Source organism: Oncorhynchus masou, unplaced genomic scaffold (assembly GCF_036934945.1).
Source record: "Oncorhynchus masou masou isolate Uvic2021 unplaced genomic scaffold, UVic_Omas_1.1 unplaced_scaffold_3487, whole genome shotgun sequence".
In the NCBI taxonomy this organism is placed as follows: Eukaryota; Metazoa; Chordata; class Actinopteri; order Salmoniformes; family Salmonidae; genus Oncorhynchus; species Oncorhynchus masou.
Window position 1 is genome coordinate 7,025 of NW_027009895.1, and position 22,976 is coordinate 30,000.

Below are 22,976 nucleotides of genomic sequence, written 5' to 3' on the forward strand. Positions count from 1 at the left end.
GTACTGTATATAGCCTCCACATTGACTTGGTACCGGTACCCCTGTACTGTATATAGCCTCCACATTGACTTGGTACCGATACCCCTGTACTGTATATAGCCTCCACATTGACTTGGTACCGGTACCCCTGTACTGTATATAGCCTCCACATTGACTCGGTACCGGTACCCCTGTACTGTATATAGCCTCCACATTGACTCCCGGTACCCCTGTACTGTATATAGCCTCCACATTGACTTGGTACCGATACCCCTGTACTGTATATAGCCTCCACATTGACTCGGTACCGGTACCCCCGTACTGTATATAGCCTCGTTATTGTTACTTTATTCTGTTGCTTTTTTATTTCTTTAGTTTGTTTCCTAAATGTTTTCTTAAACATTATTTTCTTAAAACTGCATCGTTGGTTAAGGGCTTGTAATTTCACCGTAAACACATGTTGTATTCGGAGCATGTGACAAATACAATTTGAGTTGACATGAACCGTGTTCCCCGCGGGTGTCCGTCCCTCCCCTTGCCCGTAAAACAAGGGGAGAAGAGGGGGAGGGGGAGTGAGGGATGGGATGAGGAGAAGAGGGGATGAGAGGGGTGGGATGAGGAGAGGCAGTCAGTGTTTAGAATGTAAACTTACAAAGTAGATCAGATCGAGGCAAGGAATGAACACTTGTTCAAATGTTTTCATAAATAGCCGTGTATTTGTAATCTTCTGGGAAATACCAGTATGAGACATGCATCTTATCGGATCAACAACATTAACCAACGTCATCTAAACTTTTCATGGACTGTGTTTTTTAATTTGACTTTAGTCCTCATCAGAACGCACATCTGATGTCTCCTTACTAAACGCATCTTAGCCTATAGATCCTAATGCGTAAAATCAGGTTTTCTTCCTTGTACACATTTTACGCACAACTGGGAATTCGGATTAGGCGTTCCGAACGGAGTTTAGACAAAGCTACAAGTCAATAAAGTCATGGACACAATGCGCAGGACACCTTATCTCCACGGAATCGGATATTGACTCTTGGTTGTCTCGGCATCGTCATCTCTGTGAACCCAGAACCCCCCGCAGCGGATTACAGAGGTTGTTTTTTGATCCGTCTTTTTCACAGAGGGGCACTTCTTCCCCGTTTTGGTGTTTGTTGGCGGTGATGGTGGCGCAAGGGGTCATGGAGACCAGAACCAGCCGGAGACCGTGCAGCAGCGCCCAGCAACACTTACTGCTGGCGGTCGCTCTCATCGCATGCAGCTCGCAACTACTGGTGGACGCCAACTCCTGGTTGTAAGTTGAACTTTTTCTTATGTCAAATTAACTCTGTACAGTTTCTATATCGCTGCGTACTTAGTTCATGCGCAGTTGATTCGTTAATTTACAGATGGTGGGTTTTGTGATTGGGGTTTGAGAGAGCGTCCGTGTGTTGTTTTGTGTTGTGGTGTCGTGTGTTCTACTGTGTCGTGGAGGAGACCAGTGGAAGAACAAATGTGGTGACTTTGTCACAATATTTACCCATGCTACGCACAAATGGCCAAGCTGTTTGTGGAATGGGGGAAACAGGAGAACTCCGCAGAGTGGAACACCGCATCTTGACCTTGTGCGGAGAGCTTGCTGCCAAACGTTCCACTCTGATGGAGAACATTCCGATCATATTCCTCATCATTTGACGTCGCTACAGCACATCATTATTTCATTACCGATGCGATATTTACCTGTCTTTATTTCCACAGTAGAATAGACTATATATGTTTTCCTTTATATTTATTATTTGGGGATTTAATTCACGCATGTTTTCCATTATTACCAATTGTACCGCTTTATATGACATATTGAAACGGCGAATCTTTGACTGAAGCCATATCGGCTCAACTGCCTGCTATTTACGCCTCATCCACACACTATAATACACGTTTATTTTCTCAACACTGTATATAACTACCAACCTCCTATTTCCCATCCGTGCATGCAGGTCGTTAGCGATGAACCCTATCCAGAGACCGGAGATGTACATCATCGGGGCCCAGCCTCTGTGCAGCCAGCTGACGGGACTCTCCCAGGGGCAGAGGAAGCTGTGCCAGCTCTACCAGGACCATATGGTCTACATTGGCGAGGGGGCCAAGACGGGCATCAATGAATGTCAATACCAGTTCAGGCAGCGGCGGTGGAACTGTAGCACAGTGGATAATGCATCCGTGTTCGGACGCGTCATGCAGATAGGTGAGCCAGTCACACGGTGGGATTGGGATAAAGGCTAGCAGATAGGTGAGCCAGTCACACGGTGGGATTGGGATAAAGGCTAGCAGATAGGTGAGCCAGTCACACGGTGGGATTGGGATAAAGGCTAGCAGATAGGTGAGCCAGTCACACGGTGGGATTGGGATAAAGGCTAGCAGATAGGTGAGCCAGTCACACGGTGGGATAGGGATAAAGGCTAGCAGATAGGTGAGCCAGTCACACGGTGGGATTGGGATAAAGGCTAGCAGATAGGTGAGCCAGTCACACGGTGGGATAGGGATAAAGGCTAGCAGATAGGTGAGCCAGTCACACGGTGGGATAGGGATAAAGGCTAGCAGATAGGTGAGCCAGTCACACGGTGGGATAGGGATAAAGGCTAGCAGATAGGTGAGCCAGTCACACGGTGGGATTGGGATAAAGGCTAGCAGATAGGTGAGCCAGTCACACGGTGGGATAGGGATAAAGGCTAGCAGATAGGTGAGCCAGTCACACGGTGGGATTGGGATAAAGGCTAGCAGATAGGTGAGCCAGTCACACGGTGGGATTGGGATAAAGGCTAGCAGATAGGTGAGCCAGTCACACGGTGGGATAGGGATAAAGGCTAGCAGATAGGTGAGCCAGTCACACGGTGGGATTGGGATAAAGGCTAGCAGATAGGTGAGCCAGTCACACGGTGGGATTGGGATAAAGGCTAGCAGATAGGTGAGCCAGTCACACGGTGGGATTGGGATAAAGGCTAGCAGATAGGTGAGCCAGTCACACGGTGGGATTGGGATAAAGGCTAGCAGATAGGTGAGCCAGTCACACGGTGGGATAGGGATAAAGGCTAGCAGATAGGTGAGCCAGTCACACGGTGGGATTGGGATAAAGGCTAGCAGATAGGTGAGCCAGTCACACGGTGGGATTGGGATAAAGGCTAGCAGATAGGTGAGCCAGTCACACGGTGGGATTGGGATAAAGGCAAGCTCTGGTTCAGGGCGTTAGTGACCATTTATTTCACGAACGGTTAGTTAATAAGGAACGCGCACGAATGCGCTGGACCAGAGCTAATGAGTGATAGGCCGATGCGGCGGTAGGTGACGACATATGTTTATGTTTACATTTTGAATTCCCATTGTAAACGTAGAATTAGTGCCCTTTAGAGGCAACGCGGATAACTGTACCTGTATTCTTGAACGTGCTTTTGTATCAGTTCAACTATTAGATAGTGGAACCTTATAACAAACTTAATGTTTCCAAATAAAAAAATCGTTGCGCTTAATTGTCAGTCAGATTTCTCTCGACAATTGAGTGTTAGTTCCGTTCTGTAGTTAGAGGAGGTGTAGGTTAGAGATGGTGGTGTCCAGTAGCCCATAGCTTCTCTATTCTCCCTCTGGTGCAGCAGTATCCCCCTCCGACGGCCAGTCAGGCCGGAGGACCGATCCCCTCCCTCTCCCTCGCCGTTCCCAAAACAGCAAAGGAGTTGTTTGCAGTCAATCGCGAGAGTTTTATTGAGGTGTTAGCCTGCTATTGTCCACGGCCTCCTTTTGAAATGCAATCAAGGGGTGACACGGACTCGGCAGATCCGGGCTGCTATTTGAAGTATCGGTTCTATGGGCCAATAAAAGCCCTCGTCTTTATCGCGCGCTCCGGCTCCTGTCGCCTGGCTCACATGTAACCTACACATTCTGCTTTTAAGAGAACTCATAATTACAACTTTTTGACACGTGACATTTCTGTTATAACAGTGCCAGGAATCTGGATAGCCAGTCTTAAATGCGGAGTTGCGGTTTACATGGAATAAAACAATATATATGTTTATCTTACTGACAGACATTGGCATTGTAAACTGATGCCCTCTTTCTTGGTTGGCCAAAGTGGCATCCACAGGCGAATTACTTCCAAAGATATGTCAATATAGGCAATGACTACATATATATATATATTTAATATCAAACTCACGAATTATTTAAGCATTTCCAAATCATAAAACGTCAACAGAATATATTTTTCATTGTTTACGTTCCCCAAAACACATTTGGAGACAGAGTGCCAGCTGCCAAGGTTACGTTTATTTGCTTGTATAGAGAGTCCGAGGCCCACCAAGGCTCCGATGCTGAAGTATGTGAAACCTTGAGATCTGCATTCCAGATGGTATGTCCATCCAATGGAAAGCCTGTCAGGTAACACCCAATGATTTATATATACACTAGATGTCAAGTAGAGGGCGTTGTGTTGAAGCCGCAGTGCCTCCATCTTGGAACTCCCCCAGTTGTAATTTATTTATTTTGGAATCTATAGAAATTAATTCATTAATGTATACATTCGTTTTTTCCACATCTATTCTTTTACAGACACAATAAAGCATACTTGTAAATTATATTATGTGAGCTAAACATACAATTAAAGAAAAATAGATATAGTATATATTTTATGTTTCAAATATTTTTTATTGAACACACATAAGAATGGTGTATAGGTATACAAGACAAGTATACAATTCTTATCTAAACATAAAAGAGCAGACAGGAACAACAAGACCCAGAGTTCTGGGTGCAAAACAAATAATACAAAACACGACATACAAAACTATTTTATATATAGGGATACTAATGTTACTTGAATATATGTAATTTTTTCCTTCAAATGTTTTATTAAAATACTGCAGAATTCCATTTGTTCCAATGGAGGACTGATTCTACTGGGGAGTGGCAATATGGCTGACCGGTGGTTTCAAAGCCTCTTAATGGCCAATACATAGCATTGACAATCCAGGGTTTATATACATCACTGGTAACACCTGCACAGCAGATGGGGGGAGAGAGAGAGAGATTTCCCCATGCCAATAAGCCCTTTGAATTGAATTGAGAGAGACAGAGAGAGAGTGTGAGAGACAGACAGAGAGAGAGAGAGACCCCACAGAAACAGACCCCACAGAGCCCAAGGACAGCAACACAATTAGACCCAACCAAATCATGAGAAAATAAAAGATAATTACATGACACATAGGAAAGAATCAACAAAAAAACAGAACTAACTAGAATGCTATTTGGCCCTAAACAGAGAGGACACAGTGGCAGAATACCTGTCCACTGTGACTGACCCAAACTTAAGGAAAGCTTTGACTATGTACAGTGAGTATGGTCATACATTGGGCAGGAGGTTAGGAAGTGCAGCTCAGTTTCCACCTCATTTTGTGGGCAGTGAGCACATAGCCTGTCTTCTCTTGAGAGCCATGTCTGCCTACGGCGGCCTTTCTCAATAGCAAGGCTATATGCTCGCTGTGTCTGTACATAGTCAAAGCTTTCCTTAATTTTGGGTCAGTCACAGTGGTCAGGTATTCTGCCGCTGTGTACTCTCTGTGTAGGGCCAAATAGCATTCTAGTTTGCTCTGTTTTTTTGTTAATTCTTTCCAATGTGTCAAGTAATTATCTTTTTGTTTTCTCATGATTCAGTTGGGTCTAATTGTGCTGCTGTCATGGGGCTCTGTAGGGTGTGTTTGTGAACAGAGCCCCAGGACCAGCTTGCTTAGGGGACTCTTCTCCAGGTTCATCTCTCTGTAGGTGATGGCTTTGTTGTGGAAGGTTTGGGAATCGCTTCCTTTCTCTCTCCCTCTCTCTCTCTCTCTCTCTCTCTGTCATTTTTCTCTCTCTCTCTCAGTCATCTTTCTCTCTCTCTCTCTCTCTCTCTCTCTCTCTCTCTCTCTCTCAGTCATCTTTCTCTCTCTCCATTCAGGGCCCCCAGCTCCTTCATCTCCTGACGCCAGGCCCCATTGTCTATTGTCCCCTGTAGTCACACATCAATAACAGAGACCATGGTTAACTGGCCAGCTTAAAGCGCTAGCTAACCAAACCCAAGTGGCATTGTGTGTGTGTGTGTGTGTGTGTGTGTGTGTGTGTGTGTGTGTGTGTGTGTGTGTGTGTGTGTGTGTGTGTGTGCGTGCGTGCGTGCGTGCGTGCGTGCGTGCGTGCGTGCGTGCGTGCGTGCGAGCGAGCGAGCGAGTGAGTGTAAGTGTGTCTTGGACCTTCTACCATTGTATGCTAACCGTCTTGTGTGTGTTTTTCTCTGTGTGTGTGTGTGTGTGTGTGTGTTTGTGTCCATCCGACAGGCAGCAGGGAGACAGCCTTCACCTATGCCATCAGTGCAGCAGGCGTGGTGAACGCGGTGAGCAGGGCGTGTCGGGAAGGAGAACTCTCTACCTGCGGATGCAGCCGCGCCGCTCGACCCCGTGACCTACCGCGTGATTGGCTGTGGGGTGGCTGTGGCGACAACGTCAACTATGGCTACCGTTTCGCCCGGGAGTTTGTGGACGCGCGGGAGAGAGAAAAGAACTACCCTCGAGGCTCCATAGAACACACTAGAACATTGATGAACCTACAGAACAACGAAGCAGGGAGACAGGTGAGGAACTGGGATGTACACACACACACACACACACACACACACACACACACACACACACACACACACACACACACACACACACACACACACACACACACACACACACACACACACACACACACACACACACATGGTGTGAACTACATGTTATTAGTCTCTGTTCATGGTGTGAACTACATACATGTTGTTGTTAGTCTCTGTTCATGGTGTGAACTACATGTTATTAGTCTCTGTTCATGGTGTGAACTACATACATGTTGTTATTAGTCTCTGTTCATGGTGTGAACTACATACATGTTGTTATTAGTCTCTGTTCATGGTGTGAACTACATGTTATTAGTCTCTGTTCATGGTGTGAACTACATACATGTTGTTATTAGTCTCTGTTCATGGTGTGAACTACATACATGTTGTTATTAGTCTCTGTTCATGGTGTGAACTACATACATGTTGTTATTAGTCTCTGTTCATGGTGTGAACTACATACATGTTGTTATTAGTCTCTGTTCATGGTGTGAACTACATATATGTTGTTATTAGTCTCTGTTCATGGTGTGAACTACATACATGTTGTTATTAGTCTCTGTTCATGGTGTGAAATACATACATGTTGTTATTAGTCTCTGTTCATGGTGTGAACTACATATATGTTGTTATTAGTCTCTGTTCATGGTGTGAACTACATACATGTTGTTGTTATTAGTCTCTGTTCATGGTGTGAACTACATATATGTTGTTATTAGTGTCTGTTCATGGTGTGAACTACATACATGTTGTTATTAGTCTCTGTTCATGGTGTGAACTACATACATGTTGTTGTTATTAGTCTCTGTTCATGGTGTGAACTACATACATGTTGTTATTAGTCTCTGTTCATGGTGTGAACTACATACATGTTGTTATTAGTCTCTGTTCATGGTGTGAACTACATACATGTTGTTATTAGTCTCTGTTCATGGTGTGAACTACATATATGTTGTTATTAGTCTCTGTTCATGGTGTGAACTACATACATGTTATTAGTCTCTGTTCATGGTGTGAACTACATACATGTTATTAGTCTCTGTTCATGGTGTGAACTACATACATGTTATTAGTCTCTGTTCATGGTGTGAACTACATACATGTTATTAGTCTCTGTTCATGGTGTGAACTACATACATGTTGTTATTAGTCTCTGTTCATGGTGTGAACTACATACATGTTATTAGTCTCTGTTCATGGTGTGAACTACATACATGTTGTTGTTAGTCTCTGTTCATGGTGTGAACTACATACATGTTGTTATTAGTCTCTGTTCATGGTGTGAACTACATACATGTTGTTGTTAGTCTCTGTTCATGGTGTGAACTACATACATGTTGTTGTTAGTCTCTGTTCATGGTGTGAACTACATACATGTTGTTATTAGTCTCTGTTCATGGTGTGAACTACAGACATGTTGTTGTTAGTCTCTGTTCATGGTGTGAACTACATACATGTTGTTGTTAGTCTCTGTTCATGGTGTGAACTACATACATGTTGTTGTTAGTCTCTGTTCATGGTGTGAACTACATACATGTTGTTGTTAGTCTCTGTTCATGGTGTGAACTACATACATGTTGTTATTAGTCTCTGTTCATGGTGTGAACTACATACATGTTGTTATTAGTCTCTGTTCATGGTGTGAACTACATACATGTTGTTATTAGTCTCTGTTCATGGTGTGAACTACATACATGTTGTTATTAGTCTCTGTTCATGGTGTGAACTACATACATGTTGTTATTAGTCTCTGTTCATGGTGTGAACTACATACATGTTGTTGTTATTAGTCTCTGTTCATGGTGTGAACTACATACATGTTGTTATTAGTCTCTGTTCATGGTGTGAACTACATATACACCACCATTCAAAAGAAAAGCACGTTTTGTTGTCCATTAAAATGACATTAAATTGATCAGAAATACAGTGTAGACATTGTTGTAAATGACTATTGTAGCTGGAAACTGCAAAATTTTAATTGAATGTCTACATAGGCGTACAGAGGCCCATTATCAGCAACCATAACTCCTGTGTTCCAATGGCACGTTGTGTTTGCTAATCCAAGTTTATCATTTTAAAAGGCTAATTGATCATTGGAAAACAATTTTGCAATTATGTTAGCACAGCTGAAAACTGTTGTTTGATTAAAAAAAGTAATACAACTGGGCTTCTTTAGACTAGTTGAGTATCTGGAGCATCATCATTTGTGGGTTTGATTACAGGCTCAAAAGGGCCAGAAACAAAGACCTTTCTTCAGAAACCCATCAGTCCATACTTGTTCTGAGAAATGAAGGCTATTCCATGCAATAAATTGCCAAGAAACTGAAGATCTTGTACAATGCTGTGTACTACTCCCTTCACAGAACAGAGCAAACTGTCTCGAACCTGAATAGAAAGAGGAGTGGGAGGCCCCGGTGCACAACTGAGCAAGAGGACAAGTACAGTAGAGTGTCTAGTTTGAGAAACAGTCCTTAACTGGCAGTTTCATTAAATAGTACCCGCAAAACACCAGTCTCAACGTCAACAGTGAAGAGGCGACTCCGGGATGCTGGCCTTCTAGGCAGAGTTCCTCTGTCCAGTGTCTGTGTTCTTTTGCCCATCTTAATCTTTATTTTTTTTGACCAGTCTGAGATATGGCATTTTATTTGTAACTCTGCCTAGAAGGTCACAGAGTGGCCACACAGAGTTCAAGTAACAGACACATCTCAACATCAACTGTTCAAAGGAGACTGCGTGAATCATGTCTTCATGGTCAAATTGCTGCAAAGAAACCACTACTAAAGGACATCCAATAATAAGAAGAGACTTGCTTGGGCCAAGAAACACGAGTAATGGACATTAGACTGGTGGAAATCAGTAATTTGGTTGGATGAGTCCAAATTTGAGATTTTCGGTTCCAACAGCCATGTCTTTGTGAGACACAGACTAGGTGAACAGATGATCTCCTCAATGTGTGGTTCCCACCGTGAAGCATGGAGGAGGAGGTGTGATGTTGTGGGGGTGCTTTTCTAGTGACATTGTCTGTGATTTATTTAGAATTCAAGGCACGCTTAACCAGCATGGCTACCACAGGATTCTGCACCAATATGCCATCCCATCTGGTTTGCGCTTATCATTTGTTTTTCAACTGAACAATGACCCAAAACATACCTCCAGGTTGTGTAAGGGCTATTTGACCATGAAAGAGAGTGATGGAGTGCTGCATCAGATGACCTGGCCTCCACAATCACTTGATCTCAACCCAATTGAAATGGTTTGGGATGAGTTGGACCGCAGAGTGAAGGAAAAGCATCCAACAAGTGCTCAGCATATGTGGGAACTCCTTCAAGACTGTTGGAAAAGCATTCCAGGTGAAGCTGGTTGAGAGAATGCCAAGAGGGGGCAAAGCTGTCATCAAGGCAAAGGGTGGCTACTTTGAAGAATATCAAATCCAAAATATATTTTGATTTACTTAACACTTTTGGTTACTACATGATTCCATATTTTTTGTTTCATAGTGTTGATGTCTTCACTATTATTCTACAATGTAAAAAATAATACAAATAAAGAAAACCCCTTGAATGAGGAGGCGTGTCCAAACTTTTGACTGGTACTGTATGTGATGCGTACAGAACTATGTATTGTATATCCATCCAGGGGTCCACAAGGTTTGACTGACCGACATGGAGGGAGAGGCAGAGACAGAGAGAAAAGAAAGAGATTAAGAAACACGGTCTTTATTTGGACATGAGGAGTTCCCAGAAACCCAAGAGTAGCTCCGAGACAAGAAGGAAGCACTCTCAGAGTCTTTTACAACATCCCCATGGTTTGAGACAGAGAGAGAGAGAGACAGAGAGAGAGAGAGAAAGAAACAGAGAGAGAAACAGAGAGAAAGAAACAGAGAGAGAAACAGAGAGAGAAAGAGAGAGAGAGACAGAGAGAGAGAGAGACAAAGAGAGAGAAAGAAACAGAGATACATAGAGAGAGAGAAACAGAGAGAGAAAGAGAGAGAGACAAAGAGAGAGAGAGACAGAGAGAGAGAGAAACAGAGAGAAACAGAAAGAGAGATACATAGAGAGAGAGAGAAACAGAGAGAGAGAGAAAGAGAGATACCTAGAGAGAGAGATGCGTCAAGAGAGAGGGAGAGAAAGGAAGGAAGAACGAGAGAGAGAACTCCAAGGTTTGCTTAGCTTCCTAATTGTTGGTTTATTTTTGTGCAAGGTCAATGTGTGAATGAGATCCTAGGGGAAACCCAAAGCGCCGGCTAAACTAGCAAACTAAACTCCAGAGGACTGCTCTAAAACTCAGTCCCACATGGTACCCTTTTCCCCCTCTCTCTGACTAGACAAAACATTAGGAACACCATCCTAATATTGGGTTGCAGAGTAGGGTAGGGGGTAGAGTGGGGTAGGGGAAAGAGTAGGGTAGGGTAGAGGTAGAGTAGGGTAGGGTATGGGGTAGAGTGGAGTAGGGGGTAGAGTAGGGTAGGGTAGGGGTAGAGTAGGGTAGGGTATGGGGTAGAGTAGGGTAGGGGGTAGAGTAGAGTAGGGTAGGGTAGGGGGAGAGTATGGTAGGGGGTAGAGTAGGGTAGGGTGGGGGTAGGGTAGGGTGTAGAGTAGAGTAGGGTAGGGGTAGGGTCGGGTAGGGGGCAGAGTAGGGACAGGTAGTGTAGGGGGTAGGGTAGGGATAGGTAGGGTAGAGTAGGGTAGGGTAGAGGGTAGGTTTGGGTAGGGTAGGGGTAGGGTAGGGGACAGGTGGGGTAGGGACAGGTAGGGTAGAGGGTAGGGACAGGTAGGGTAGGGAGTAGGGACAGGTAGGGTAGGGGGTAGGGACAGGTAGGGGTTAGGGTAGGGACAGGTAGGGGTTGGGTAGGGACAGGTAGGGTAGGGTAGGGGATAGGGTATGGTAGGGGGTAGAGTAGGGTAGGGTAGGGGGTAGAGTAGGGTAGGGGGTAGAGTAGGGTATGGGAAAGAGTAGGGTAGGTGGTAGAGTAGGGTATGGTATGGTAGGGTAGGGGGTAGAGTAGGGTAGGGGAGGGTAGGGTAGGGGATAGAGTAGGGGAGGGGGTAGAGTAGGGCTAGAGTAGGGGGTAGGGTAGGGAGTAGGGTAGGGGTAGGGGGTAGAGTAGGTGGTAGGGTAGGGATAGGTAGGGTAGGGAAAGGTAGGGTTGGGAGTAGGGACAGGTAGGGTAGGGACAGGTGGGGTAGGGAAAGGTAGGGTTGGGAGTAGGGACAGGTAGGGTAGGGACAGGTAGGGTAGGGGCAGGTAGGGTAGGGACAGGTAGGGTAGGGACAGGTAGGGTAGGGAGTAGGGACAGGTAGGGTAAGGACAGGTAGGGTAGGGACAGGTAAGGTAGGGAGTAGGGACAGGTAGGGTAGGGACAGGTAGGGTAGGGAGTAGGGACAGGTAGGGTAGGGACAGGTGGGGTAGGGTAGGGAGTAGGGACAGGTAGGGTAGGGACAGGTAAGGTAGGGAGTAGGGACAGGTAGGGTAGGGAGTAGGGACAGGTAGGGTAGGGACATGTAGGGTAGGGAGTAGGGACAGGAAGGGTAGGGAGAGGTAGGGTAGGGACAGGTAGGGTAGGGAGTAGGGACAGGTAGGGTAGGGACAGGTAGGGTAGGGAGTAGGGACAGGTAGGGTAGGGACATGTAGGGTAGGGGCAGGTAGGGTAGGGACAGGTAGGGTAGGGAAAGGTAGGGTAGGGAAAGGTAGGGTTGGGAGTAGGGTCAGGTAGGGTAGAGGATGGGGGTAGGGAGATAGAGTAGGGGGAAGGAAGGGGGGGAAATAATTTATTGGGGGCACCCAAATGGCCTCTGCTCTGCTGCAGCCTGTAGTGTGTGTGTGTGTGTGTGTGTGTGTGTGTGTGTGTGTGTGTGTGTGTGTGTGTGTGTGTGTGTGTGTGTGTGTGTGTGTGTGTGTGTGTGTGCTGTCAGTGGGGCTAACACCCTTGGAGTCTGGTGGGGTCGAAAGGTCACCGAACATTCCTCAGAGGTAATGGGGCCACTCACCCCGATCCACAGTTCGTTATAGAGACTAAACCACTGCCCGAATCCATAGCTAGTTATAGAGACTAAACCACTGCCCAAATCCACAGTTAGTTATAGAGACTTAACCACTGCCTGAATCCACAGTCAGAGACCTAACCACTGCCTGAATCCACAGTTAGAGACTTAACCACTGCCTGAATCCACAGTCAGAGACCTAACCACTGCCTGAATCCACAGTTAGAGACTTCACCACTGCCTGAATCCCCAGTTAGAGACTTAACCACTGCCTGAATCCCCAGTTAGAGACTTAACCACTGCCCGAATCCACAGTTAGAGACGTAACCACTGCCTGAATCCCCAGTTAGAGACTTAACCACTGCCTGAATCCACAGTTAGAGACTTAACCACTGCCTGAATCCCCAGTTAGTTATAGAGACTTAACCACTGCCTGAATCCACAGTTAGAGACTTAACCACTGCCCGAATCCACAGTTAGAGACTTAACCATTGCCTGAATCCACAATTAGAGACTTAACCACTGCCTGATCCACAGTTAGAGACTTAACCACTGCCTGATCCACAGTTAGAGACTTAACCATTGCCTGAATCCACAGTTAGAGACTTAACCACTGCCTGAATCCCCAGTTAGAGACTTAACCATTGCCTGAATCCACAGTTAGAGACTTAACCACTGCCTGATCCACAGTTAGAGACTTAACCACTGCCTGATCCACAGTTAGAGACTTAACCATTGCCTGAATCCACAGTTAGAGACTTAACCATTGCCTGAATCCACAGTTAGAGACTTAACCACTGCCTGATCCACAGTTAGAGACTTAACCACTGCCTGAATCCCCAGTTAGAGACTTAACCACTGCCTGAATCCACAGTTAGAGACTTAACCACTGCCTGATCCACAGTTAGAGACTTAACCACTGCCTGAATCCACAGTAGGTTATAGAGACTTAACCACTGCCTGAATCCCCAGTTAGAGACTTAACCACTGCCTGAATCCACAGTTAGAGACTTAACCACTGCCTGAATCCACAGTTAGAGACTTAACCACTGCCTGAATCCCCAGTTAGAGACTTAACCACTGCCTGTATCCACAGTTAGAGACATAACCACTGCCTGCCTGCTTTATACTGAACCTGACATTTCATCTCCCTCTCTTTCTCCGCCCTCTGGAGTGACCTGAGGTTTTCAATAGAGCCGACCGAGGAGGAGCACTGGTCTCAACCTGTCTCCCTGCCCACCCTCCCGGTCTAAGAGCTGCTGATGTGTTTAGGGAAGAGTCTGTCTCTGTGTGTCTGTGTGTTAAGCGAAAAGCGTTAATACCTTCCAAAACAAACACAGCACTGTGGACATTCATCACCACAGAGAAAGACTCACAGAGCTCACAGAAAGTCCCACAGTTCAGAGGAGCGGCCAGGAGCATTATTGTCTTGACAGTCATTTCACCCTCAAGACCAATGCTATTCAGAGAGAGATAGAGATGAAGCGAGGGATGGGGGGAGGGGTGGAGAGAAAGAGAGGGAGAATGGAGTGAGGACAGAGAGAGAGAGAGGGTGTGAAAGGCAGAGGACAGAGAGAGAGAGAAAGAGGGTGTGAAAGGCAGAGAGGACAGAGAGAGAGAGAGAGAGAGGGTGTGAAAGACAGAGATGACAGAGAGAAAGAGAGAGAGGGTGTGAAAAGCAGAGAGATAGAGAGAGGACTGATGGAGAGAGGGGCTGTGAAAGACATAGAGAGGACAGAGAGAGAGGGGGGGTTGAAAAGCAGAGAGAGGACTGATAGAGAGAGAGAGACAGAGAGAGAGAGAGAGATGGAGAGAGAGAGACGGAGAGAGAGAGACAGGGAGAGAGAGAGAGAGAGAGAGAGAGAGAGAGAGAGAGAGAGAGAGAGACATTTGAAATGTCTTTTTAATTTTTTTTGACACATCCAGGTGGTTATTAATGCCCCCACCGGCTTATCACTCTCTCATCCCTCCATCCCTCTTTCTCTCTCATCCCTCCATCCCTCTTTCTCTCCCATCCCTCCATCCCTCTTTCTCTCCCATCCCTCCATCCCTCTTTCTCTCCCATCCCTCCATCCCTCTTTCTCTCCCATCCCTCCATCCCTCTTTCTCTCTCATCCCTCCATCCCTCTTTCTGTCCCATCCCTCCATCCCTCTTTCTCTCTCATCCCTCCATCCCTCTTTCTCTCCCATCCCTCCATCCCTCTTTCTCTCCCATCCCTCCATCCCTCTTTCTCTCTCATCCCTCCATCCCTCTTTCTCTCCCATCCCTCCATCCCTCTTTCTCTCCCATCCCTCCATCCCTCTTTCATCCTTCTGGGAAAAGTAGTGCACTATATAGGGAATGCAGGCATAATTCTCTCTCTCTCTCTCTTTCTCTCTCTGTCTCTCTCTCTGTCTCTCTCTCTGTCTCTCTCTCTCTGTCTCCCTCTCTCTCTCTCTCTCTCTCTCTCTCTCTCTCTCTCTCTCTCTCTCTCTCTCTCTCTCTTTCTCTTTTGGGATGTTGCCCCTCTGGTCTGGTAAACGGTCAAACTGCCTTTTGGGATGCTGCCCCTCTGGTCTGGTAAACGGTCAAACTGCCTCCTGGTGCCTCCTGGTGCCAGTACAGGAGGTCATCTGAAGCTGGAGGTCTGTTGAACATGTGGTGGTCTTTAAGTAGACTGCAGGTTTTATTTCAACTGTTTACAGCAGAGCCTTTACAGGCCCTCTCTCGCTGGTTATGGGAGTGCCTTTGTGTGTGTGTGTGTGTGTGTGTGTGTGTGTGTGTGTGTGTGTGTGTGTGTGTGTGTGTGTGTGTGTGTGTGTGTGTGTGTGTGTGTGTGTGTGTGTGTGTGTGTGTGTGTGTGTGTTTAGAGTTCCACAGAGGTCATGGGGTCAAGGCCTGGGGAGAATAGGGTGCTGCTGAGGGTCCCTGTGGGGCCGTATATGAGAGAAGGGAAGGGGTGTGTGTGTGTGTGTGTGTGTGTGTGTGCGTGCGTGCGTACCTGTGCGTGTGAGACACGTTCATGTAACCATGTGTGTGTGTGTGTGTGACGGGGGCACCATTTGGTAAGGATAGAGGAGATTACATCTAATCCATTAGCTCAGAGGGTTTTGGGTTTGCAATCTGGCCAATGAGCCTCAACCCGTATCTGATACTTTGACAGAGCGGCTTGACCCCCCCCCCCCCCTGGTGCATGTAAGATTATGGGCTCAGTAGGTTTGAGTGACAAGGGTTTTCCTCTGTGTTATTGTTGTCGTCCGGCCCAGACGGAAGACGGGATGAGAGGGATGAGAGGGATGAGAGGGATGGGTGAACAGGGTTTGGCGCGGTCCGTTTCATCTGTTCTCATCTCTCTGTTCTCCCGGGTGTCTCTTTAACTTCCTTTCTCTGCCCTGAAATCTCTCTCTTCTCTCAGTAACTAGCTGGCTGTTCTGCCAGGGATTTGTCTTGCATGGACGGGCCGGGAGGGAGGGAGGGAGCCGGGAGGAGGGGATGGAGGGGGCCGGGAGGGACCAGGGCCTTTTGTGGAAGTGACAGGGGCGTATCTGGGAAGTCACAGCCTGATGGACCTCTTAGCCGTCTGGGCTCCATGACAGGGAAACGGGGAGAGACACGGGGGAGACATGGGGGGAGACAGAGGGAGACAGGGGGAAGACGGGGGGGGAGACAGGGGGAGACGGGGGGGAGACAGAGGGGAGACAGGGGGAGACAGGGGGAGACATGGGGGAGACAGGGGGAGACAGGGGGAGACATGGGGGGGAGACAGGGGGAGACAGGGGGAGACGGGGGAGACAGGGCGGAGACGGGGGGAAGACATGGGGGGGAGACCGGGGGGAGACAGTGACACTAGCTGGGTGTGTGAGGGAGGTTCCACCGTTCCAGTCTCGTGGGCTCAGTGTCTCTCTGCCACACATCAAAAACAGAGCGGCGCTGTCTGACACAGTCTTGTGCAGCTGACCTTGTGGGGACATACAAATCAGTCCCATTCAAAATCCTATTTTACTTAACCCCTAACCTGTACCCTTACCCTAACCTTAACCCTAATCCTTAGCTCCTAACCCTAAAACTAACCCAAGCTCCTAACCCTAAAACTAACCCTAGCTCCTAACCCTAACCCTAATCCTTAGCTCCTAACCCTAAAACTAACCCAAGCTCCTAACCCTAAAACTAACCCTAGCTCCTAACCCTAACCCTAAAACTAACCCTAGCTCCTAACCTTAACCCTAAAACTAACCCTAGCTCCTAACTCTAACCCTAAAACTAACCCTAGCTCCTAACCCTAACCCTAAAACTAACCCTAGCTCCTAACCCTAACCCTAAAACTAACCCTAGCTCCTAACCTTAACCCTAAAACTAACCCTAGCTCCTAAATCTAGCTCCTAACCTTCACCCTAAAACTAACCCTAGCTCCTAACTCTAGCTCCTAACCCTAAAACTAACCCTAGCACCTAACCCTAGCTCCTAACCCTAACCCTAAAACTAACCCTAACACCTAACCCTAGCTCCTAACCCTAACCCTAAAACTAACCCTAGCTCCTAACTCTAGCTCCTAACCCAAACCCTAAAACTAACCCTAAAACTAACCCTAACACCTAACCCTAGCTCCTAACCCTAACCCTAAAACTAACCCTAACACCTAACCCTTTCTCCTAACCCTAAAACTAACCCTAGCGCCTAAACTTGGCTCCTAACCCTAAAACTAACCCCAGCTCCTAACCCTAAAACTAACCCTAGCTCCTAACCCTAACCCTAAAACTAACCCTAGCTCCTAACTCTAGCTCCTAACCCTAAACTAACCCTAGCTCCTAACCCTAAAACTAACCCTAGCTCCTAAAACTAACCCTAGCTCCTAACCCTAAAACTAACCCTAGCTCCTAACGCTAGCTCCTAACCCTAGCTCCAAACCCTAAAACTAAACCTAGCTCCTAACTCAAGCTCCTAACCCGAAAACTAACTCTAGCACCTAACCCTAAACCTAACCTTAACCCTAAAACTAACCCTAGCTCCTAACCCTAACCCTAAAACTAACGCTAGCTCCTAACTCTAGCTCCTAACCCTAAACTAACCCTAGCTCCTAACCCTAAAACTAACCCTAGCTCCTAAAACTAACCCTAGCTCCTAACCCTAAAACTAACCCTAGCTCGTAACGCTAGCTCCTAACCCTAGCTCCAAACCCTAAAACTAACCCTAGCTCCTAACTCAAGCTCCTAACCCGAAAACTAACTCTAGCACCTAACCCTAAACCTAACCTTAACCCTAAAACTAACCCTAGCTCCTAACCCTAGCTCCTAACCCTAACCCTAAAACTAACCCTAGCTCCTAACCCTAAAACTAACCCTAGCTCCTAACCCTAGCTCCTAACCCTAACCCTAAAACTAACCCTAGCTCCTAACCCTAACCCTAACACCTAACCCTAGCTCCTAACCCTAAAACTAACCCTAGCTCCTAACCCTAAAACTAACCCTAGCTCCTAACCCTAAAACTAACCCTAGCTCCTAACCCTAGCTCCAAACCCTAACTCTAAAACTAACCCTAGTTCCTAACCCTAAAACTAACCCTAGCTCCTAACCCTAACCCTAAAACTAACCCTAGTTCCTAACCCTAACCCTAAAACTAACCCTAGCTCCTAACTCTAGCTCCTAACCCTAACCCTAAAACTAACCCTAGTTCCTAACCCTAACCCTAAAACTAACCCTAGCTCCTAACCCTAACCCTAAAACTAACCCTAGTTCCTAACCCAAACCCTAAAACTAACCCTAGCTCCTAACCCTAACCCTAAAACTAACCCTAGCTCCTAACCCTAACCTAACCTTAAACCCAAACTCCCTAGAAATAGCGTTTGACCTTGTGTGGACCAACAAAATGTCCCCAGTTTGTCAAATTTTTGTTTGTCTGCTATTCTATAGTTAGACACGCCCACACACACACACACACACACACACACACACACACGCACACGCACATACGCACACACACTCTGTGAGAAACAAGACTTCAGGAGCGATGCTGAATATTACAACTGTCGTCTTGAAACGTTGATAGCAGTGAACGTGTCACTGTGATGACCAATGTTATTCTGCTGGTAACACTTGCTCTTTTTTACTCCTTGATAGTCCCCCCTTTCTCCCCCCTCCTCTCCCCCCTCCTCTCCCCCTCCCTCTCCCCTTCCTCTTTCCCCTCCTCTCCCCCTCCTCTCCCCCTCCTCTTTCCCCTCTGTTATCTCCTCACCTCTGGGGGGTTTATTTACTTACCCCTCCATCTCCCACCTTTCACCCTGTCTGAGCTGGCCCTATTATGCCTGACCCGGGAAGCATGCCCTCGACATGGAAGGATGACTGTGTGTGTGTGCGTGCGTGCGTGCGTGCGTGCGTGCGTGTGTGTGACGTCAGCTCCAGTGTAGATGCACCCAGCAGGTTAAACAGCTGTAAGGACAGACGAGGACAGGAGACACTATGACCAACACGGTCCTCCCTGACACACACACCGTTATAACCTGTTACACCCTGCAATTAACTCATCAGTCAAGAGGAGAATGGAAACATTATCTTGAAAGCCCCGAGTCAAGCTTCTCATTGAACCAGGTCTGCATATATACAGTAAGGGCTTTAGGTTTACTTCAGTGGGTCTTTTTATAACAAGGGTGGCTAAGATAAGTTGAGCTTCTGAAAGGTCCCTATGAATCCTTCTGTTAGACCCACTCTGACCCAGTTTACTATGAGTAATGGGGGATAGAAGGCTGTGGAAGGCTCCTGAGTTCTAGAAAGGTCAGGGGTCATATCCTGGATTGCAGGGTGTAGAGTGGTATCCCTGCTGGGTAGTAGGAGGGGTGAGGGGTGAAAGGGACAGGGTGAGGGGTGAGAGGGAAGGGGTGAGAGGGACAGGGTGAGAGGGGTGAGGGGTGAGAGGGAAGGGGTGAGAGGGACAGGGTGAGAGGGGTGAGGGGTGAGAGGGAAAGGGTGAGAGTGACAGGGTGAGAGGGGTGAGAGGGACAGGGTGAGAGGGGTGAGAGTGACAGTGTGAGAGGGATGAGAGGGACAGGGTGAGAGGGGTGAGAGGGACAGGGTGAGAGGGGTGAGAGGGTGAGAGGGGTGAGGGGTGAGAGGGACAGTGTGAGAGGGATGAGAGAGACAGGGTGTGAGGGGTGAGAGGGACAGGGTGAGAAAATACTTTGGCTAAAAGGCATACAGCTGATGTCAGAATTAATCAGAATTTACTTTTCGTAGCGGATTAGGAGAACCTACGTAGCAGGTTAACTTACGTAGCAGGTTAACTTACGTAGCAGGTTAACTTACGTAGCAGGTTAACTTACGTAGCAGGTTAGGATAACTTACGTAGCAGGTTAGGAGAACTTACGTAGCAGGTTAGGACAACTTACGTAGCAGGTTAGGAGAACTTACGTAGCAGGTTAGGACAACTTACGTAGCAGGTTAGGAGAACTTACGTAGCAGGTTAACTTACGTAGCAGGTTAACTTACGTAGCAGGTTAGGAGAACTTACGTAGCAGGTTAGGACAACTTGCGTAGCAGGTTAGGAGAACTTACGTAGCAGGTTAGGATAACTTACGTAGCAGGTTAACTTACGTAGCAGGTTAGGACAACTTACGTAGCAGGTTAACTTACGTAGCAGGTTAACTTACATAGCAGGTTAGGACAATTAACGTTGCAGGTTAGGAGAACTTACGTAGCAGGTTAACTTACGTAGCAGGTTAACTTACATAGCAGGTTAGGACAATTAACGTTGCAGGTTAGGAGAACTTACGTAGCAGGTTAGGAGAACTTACGTAGCAGGTTAGGAGAACTTACGTAGCAGGTTAGGAGAACTTACGTAGCAGGTTAGGAGAACTTACGTAGCAGGTTAGGACAACTTGCGTAGCAGGTTAGGAGAACTTACGTAGCAGGTTAGGACAACTTACGTAGCAGGTTAGGAGAACTTACGTAGCAGGTTAGGAGAACTTACGTAGCAGGTTAGGAGAACTTACGTAGCAGGTTAGGAGAACTTACGTAGCAGGTTAGGAGAACTTACGTAGCAGGTTAGGATAACTTACGTAGCAGGTTAACTTACGTAGCAGGTTAGGACAACTTACGTAGTAGCAGGTTAACTTACGTAGCAGGTTAACTTACATAGCAGGTTAGGACAATTAACGTTGCAGGTTAGGAGAACTTACGTAGCAGGTTAGGACAATTAACGTTGCAGGTTAGGATAATTAGGACAAGGTTAGGAAAAGGGTTAGCTAAAATGCTAAAAAAAAATCTACTTTTGACGTCAATTTGACATAAGCCGTATACAAACTAGCCATGATCGTGACAAAAGGGTGAGAAGGATTTGTGTTACACTTTGTGTTGAGTTAGTAGCCTTGGAAAGCCTCAAGTAGTTAAGCCACAAGTATGAATGGGAGTTATCGCCCCCTTGTGGATTAGAATGTAATAACCAGTTCAGTTTTAGGATACCAGAAAGAGAACCTGGATTTGCAGGTGCACAGTCATCCAGGTGTGGGAGTTGACAGGCTGTTGGGGGAAAGGTGTTAGAAAGGTATCAGGTATCTCTCGCTCTCTGTTTCTGGGGAAACAAACAGGTATGCAGAGGGGTGGCAACAGCTGCCTATAGAGAACGTGGGGGGCAGAGGTTTTTCTGTGCTCCACTTCTCTTCCTTTACAAAATAATGGAGAGAAGCTACATGGAGGGAAGCTACATGGAGGGAAGCTACATGGAGGGAAGCTACAAGCAGGGAAGCTATATGGAGGGAAGCTATATGGAGAGAAGCTATATGGGGGGAAGCTACATGGAGGGAAGCTATATGGAGAGAAGCTATATGGAGGGAAGCTACATGCAGGGAAGCTATATGGTGAGAAGCTATATGGAGGGAAGCTATATGGAGAGAAGCTATATGGAGGGAAGCTATATGGAGAGAAGCTATATGGAGGGAAGCTATATGGAGAGAAGCTATATGGAGGGATGCTATATGGAGGAAGCTATATGGAGGAAGCTATATGGAGAGAAGCTATATGGAGAGAAGCTATATGGAGAGAAGCTATATGGAGGAAGCTATATGCAGAGAAGCTATATGGAGAGAAGCTATATGCATGGAAGCTATATGGAGGGAAGCTATATGGAGAGAAACTATATGGAGGGAAGCTATATGGAGAGAAGCTATATGGAGGGAAGCTATATGGAGAGAAGCTATATGGAGGGAAGCTATATGGAGAGAAGCTATATGGAGGGAAGCTATATGGAGAGAAGCTAAATGGAGAGAAGCTATATGGAGAGAAGCAATATGGAGGGAAGCTATATGCAGAGAAGCTATATGGAGGGAAGCTACATGGAGGAAAGAGAAAGGGAGAGGGAAAGAGAAAGGGAGAGAGGGAAAGAGAAAGGGAGAGGGGGAAAGAGAAAGGGAGAGAGGGAAAGAGAAAGGGAGAGAGAGAAAGAGAAAGGGAGAGGGGGAAAGAGAAAGGGAGAGGGGGAAAGAGAAAGGGAGAGAGAGAAAGAGAAAGGGAGAGAGGGAGAGGGAAAGAGAAAGGGAGAGGGGGAAAGAGAAAGGGAGAGGGGAAAGAGAAAGGGAGAGGGGGAAGAGAAAGGGAGAGGGGGAAAGAGAAAGGGAGAGAGAGAAAGAGAAAGGGAGAGAGGGAAAGAGAAAGGGAGAGAGAGAAAGAGAAAGAGAAAGGGAGAGAGGGAAAGAGAAAGGGAGAGAGGGAAAGAGAAAGGGAGAGAGGGAAAGAGAAAGGGAGAGGGGGAAAGAGAAAGGGAGAGAGGGAAAGAGAAAGGGAGAGGGGGAAAGAGAAAGGGAGAGGGGGAAAGAGAAAGGGAGAGAGGGAAAGAGAAAGGGAGAGAGGGAAAGAGAAAGGGAGAGAGGGAAAGAGAAAGGGAGAGAGGGAAAGAGAAAGGGAAAGGGGGAAAGAGAAAGGCAGAGGGGGAAAGAGAAAGGGAGAGGGGGAAAGAGAAAGGGAGAGAGGGAAAGAGAAAGGGAGAGAGGGAAAGAGAAAGGGAGAGAGGGAAAGAGAAAGGGAGAGGGGGAAAGAGAAAGGGAGAGAGGGAAAGAGAAAGGGAGAGAGGGGAAGAGAAAGAGAAAGGGAGAGAGGGAAAGAGAAAGGGAGAGAGGGAAAGAGAAAGGGAGAGAGGGAAAGAGAAGGGAGAGGGGGAAAGAGAAAGGGAGAGAGGGAAAGAAAGGGAGAGGGGGAAGAGAAAGGGAGAGAGGGAAAGAGAAAGGGAGAGAGGGAAAGAGAAAGGGAGAGAGGGAAGAGAAAGGGAGAGGGGGAAAGAGAAAGGGAGAGAGGGAAAGAGAAAGGGAGAGAGGGAAAGAGAAAGGGAGAGAGGGAAAGAGAAAGGGAGAGAGAAAGAGAAAGGGAGAGAGGGAAAGAGAAAGAGCAAAACAGAGCATAAA

General features: G+C 46.9%; 1 protein-coding gene across 1 annotated transcript in view; it reads left to right on the plus strand.

Moving 5' to 3' along the window:
- The first annotated feature begins 1,118 nt into the window (after positions 1-1,118).
- Positions 1,119-22,976, plus strand: part of LOC135534502 (protein Wnt-5b-like) — a 24,423-nt gene continuing 2,565 nt past the window's right edge. Inside the window, 3 exon segments of the mRNA XM_064961464.1 lie at positions 1,119-1,282; positions 1,965-2,212; positions 6,318-6,610. Of these exon segments, the coding sequence (XP_064817536.1) occupies positions 1,152-1,282; positions 1,965-2,212; positions 6,318-6,610 (672 nt within the window). The 5' untranslated portion in view covers positions 1,119-1,151.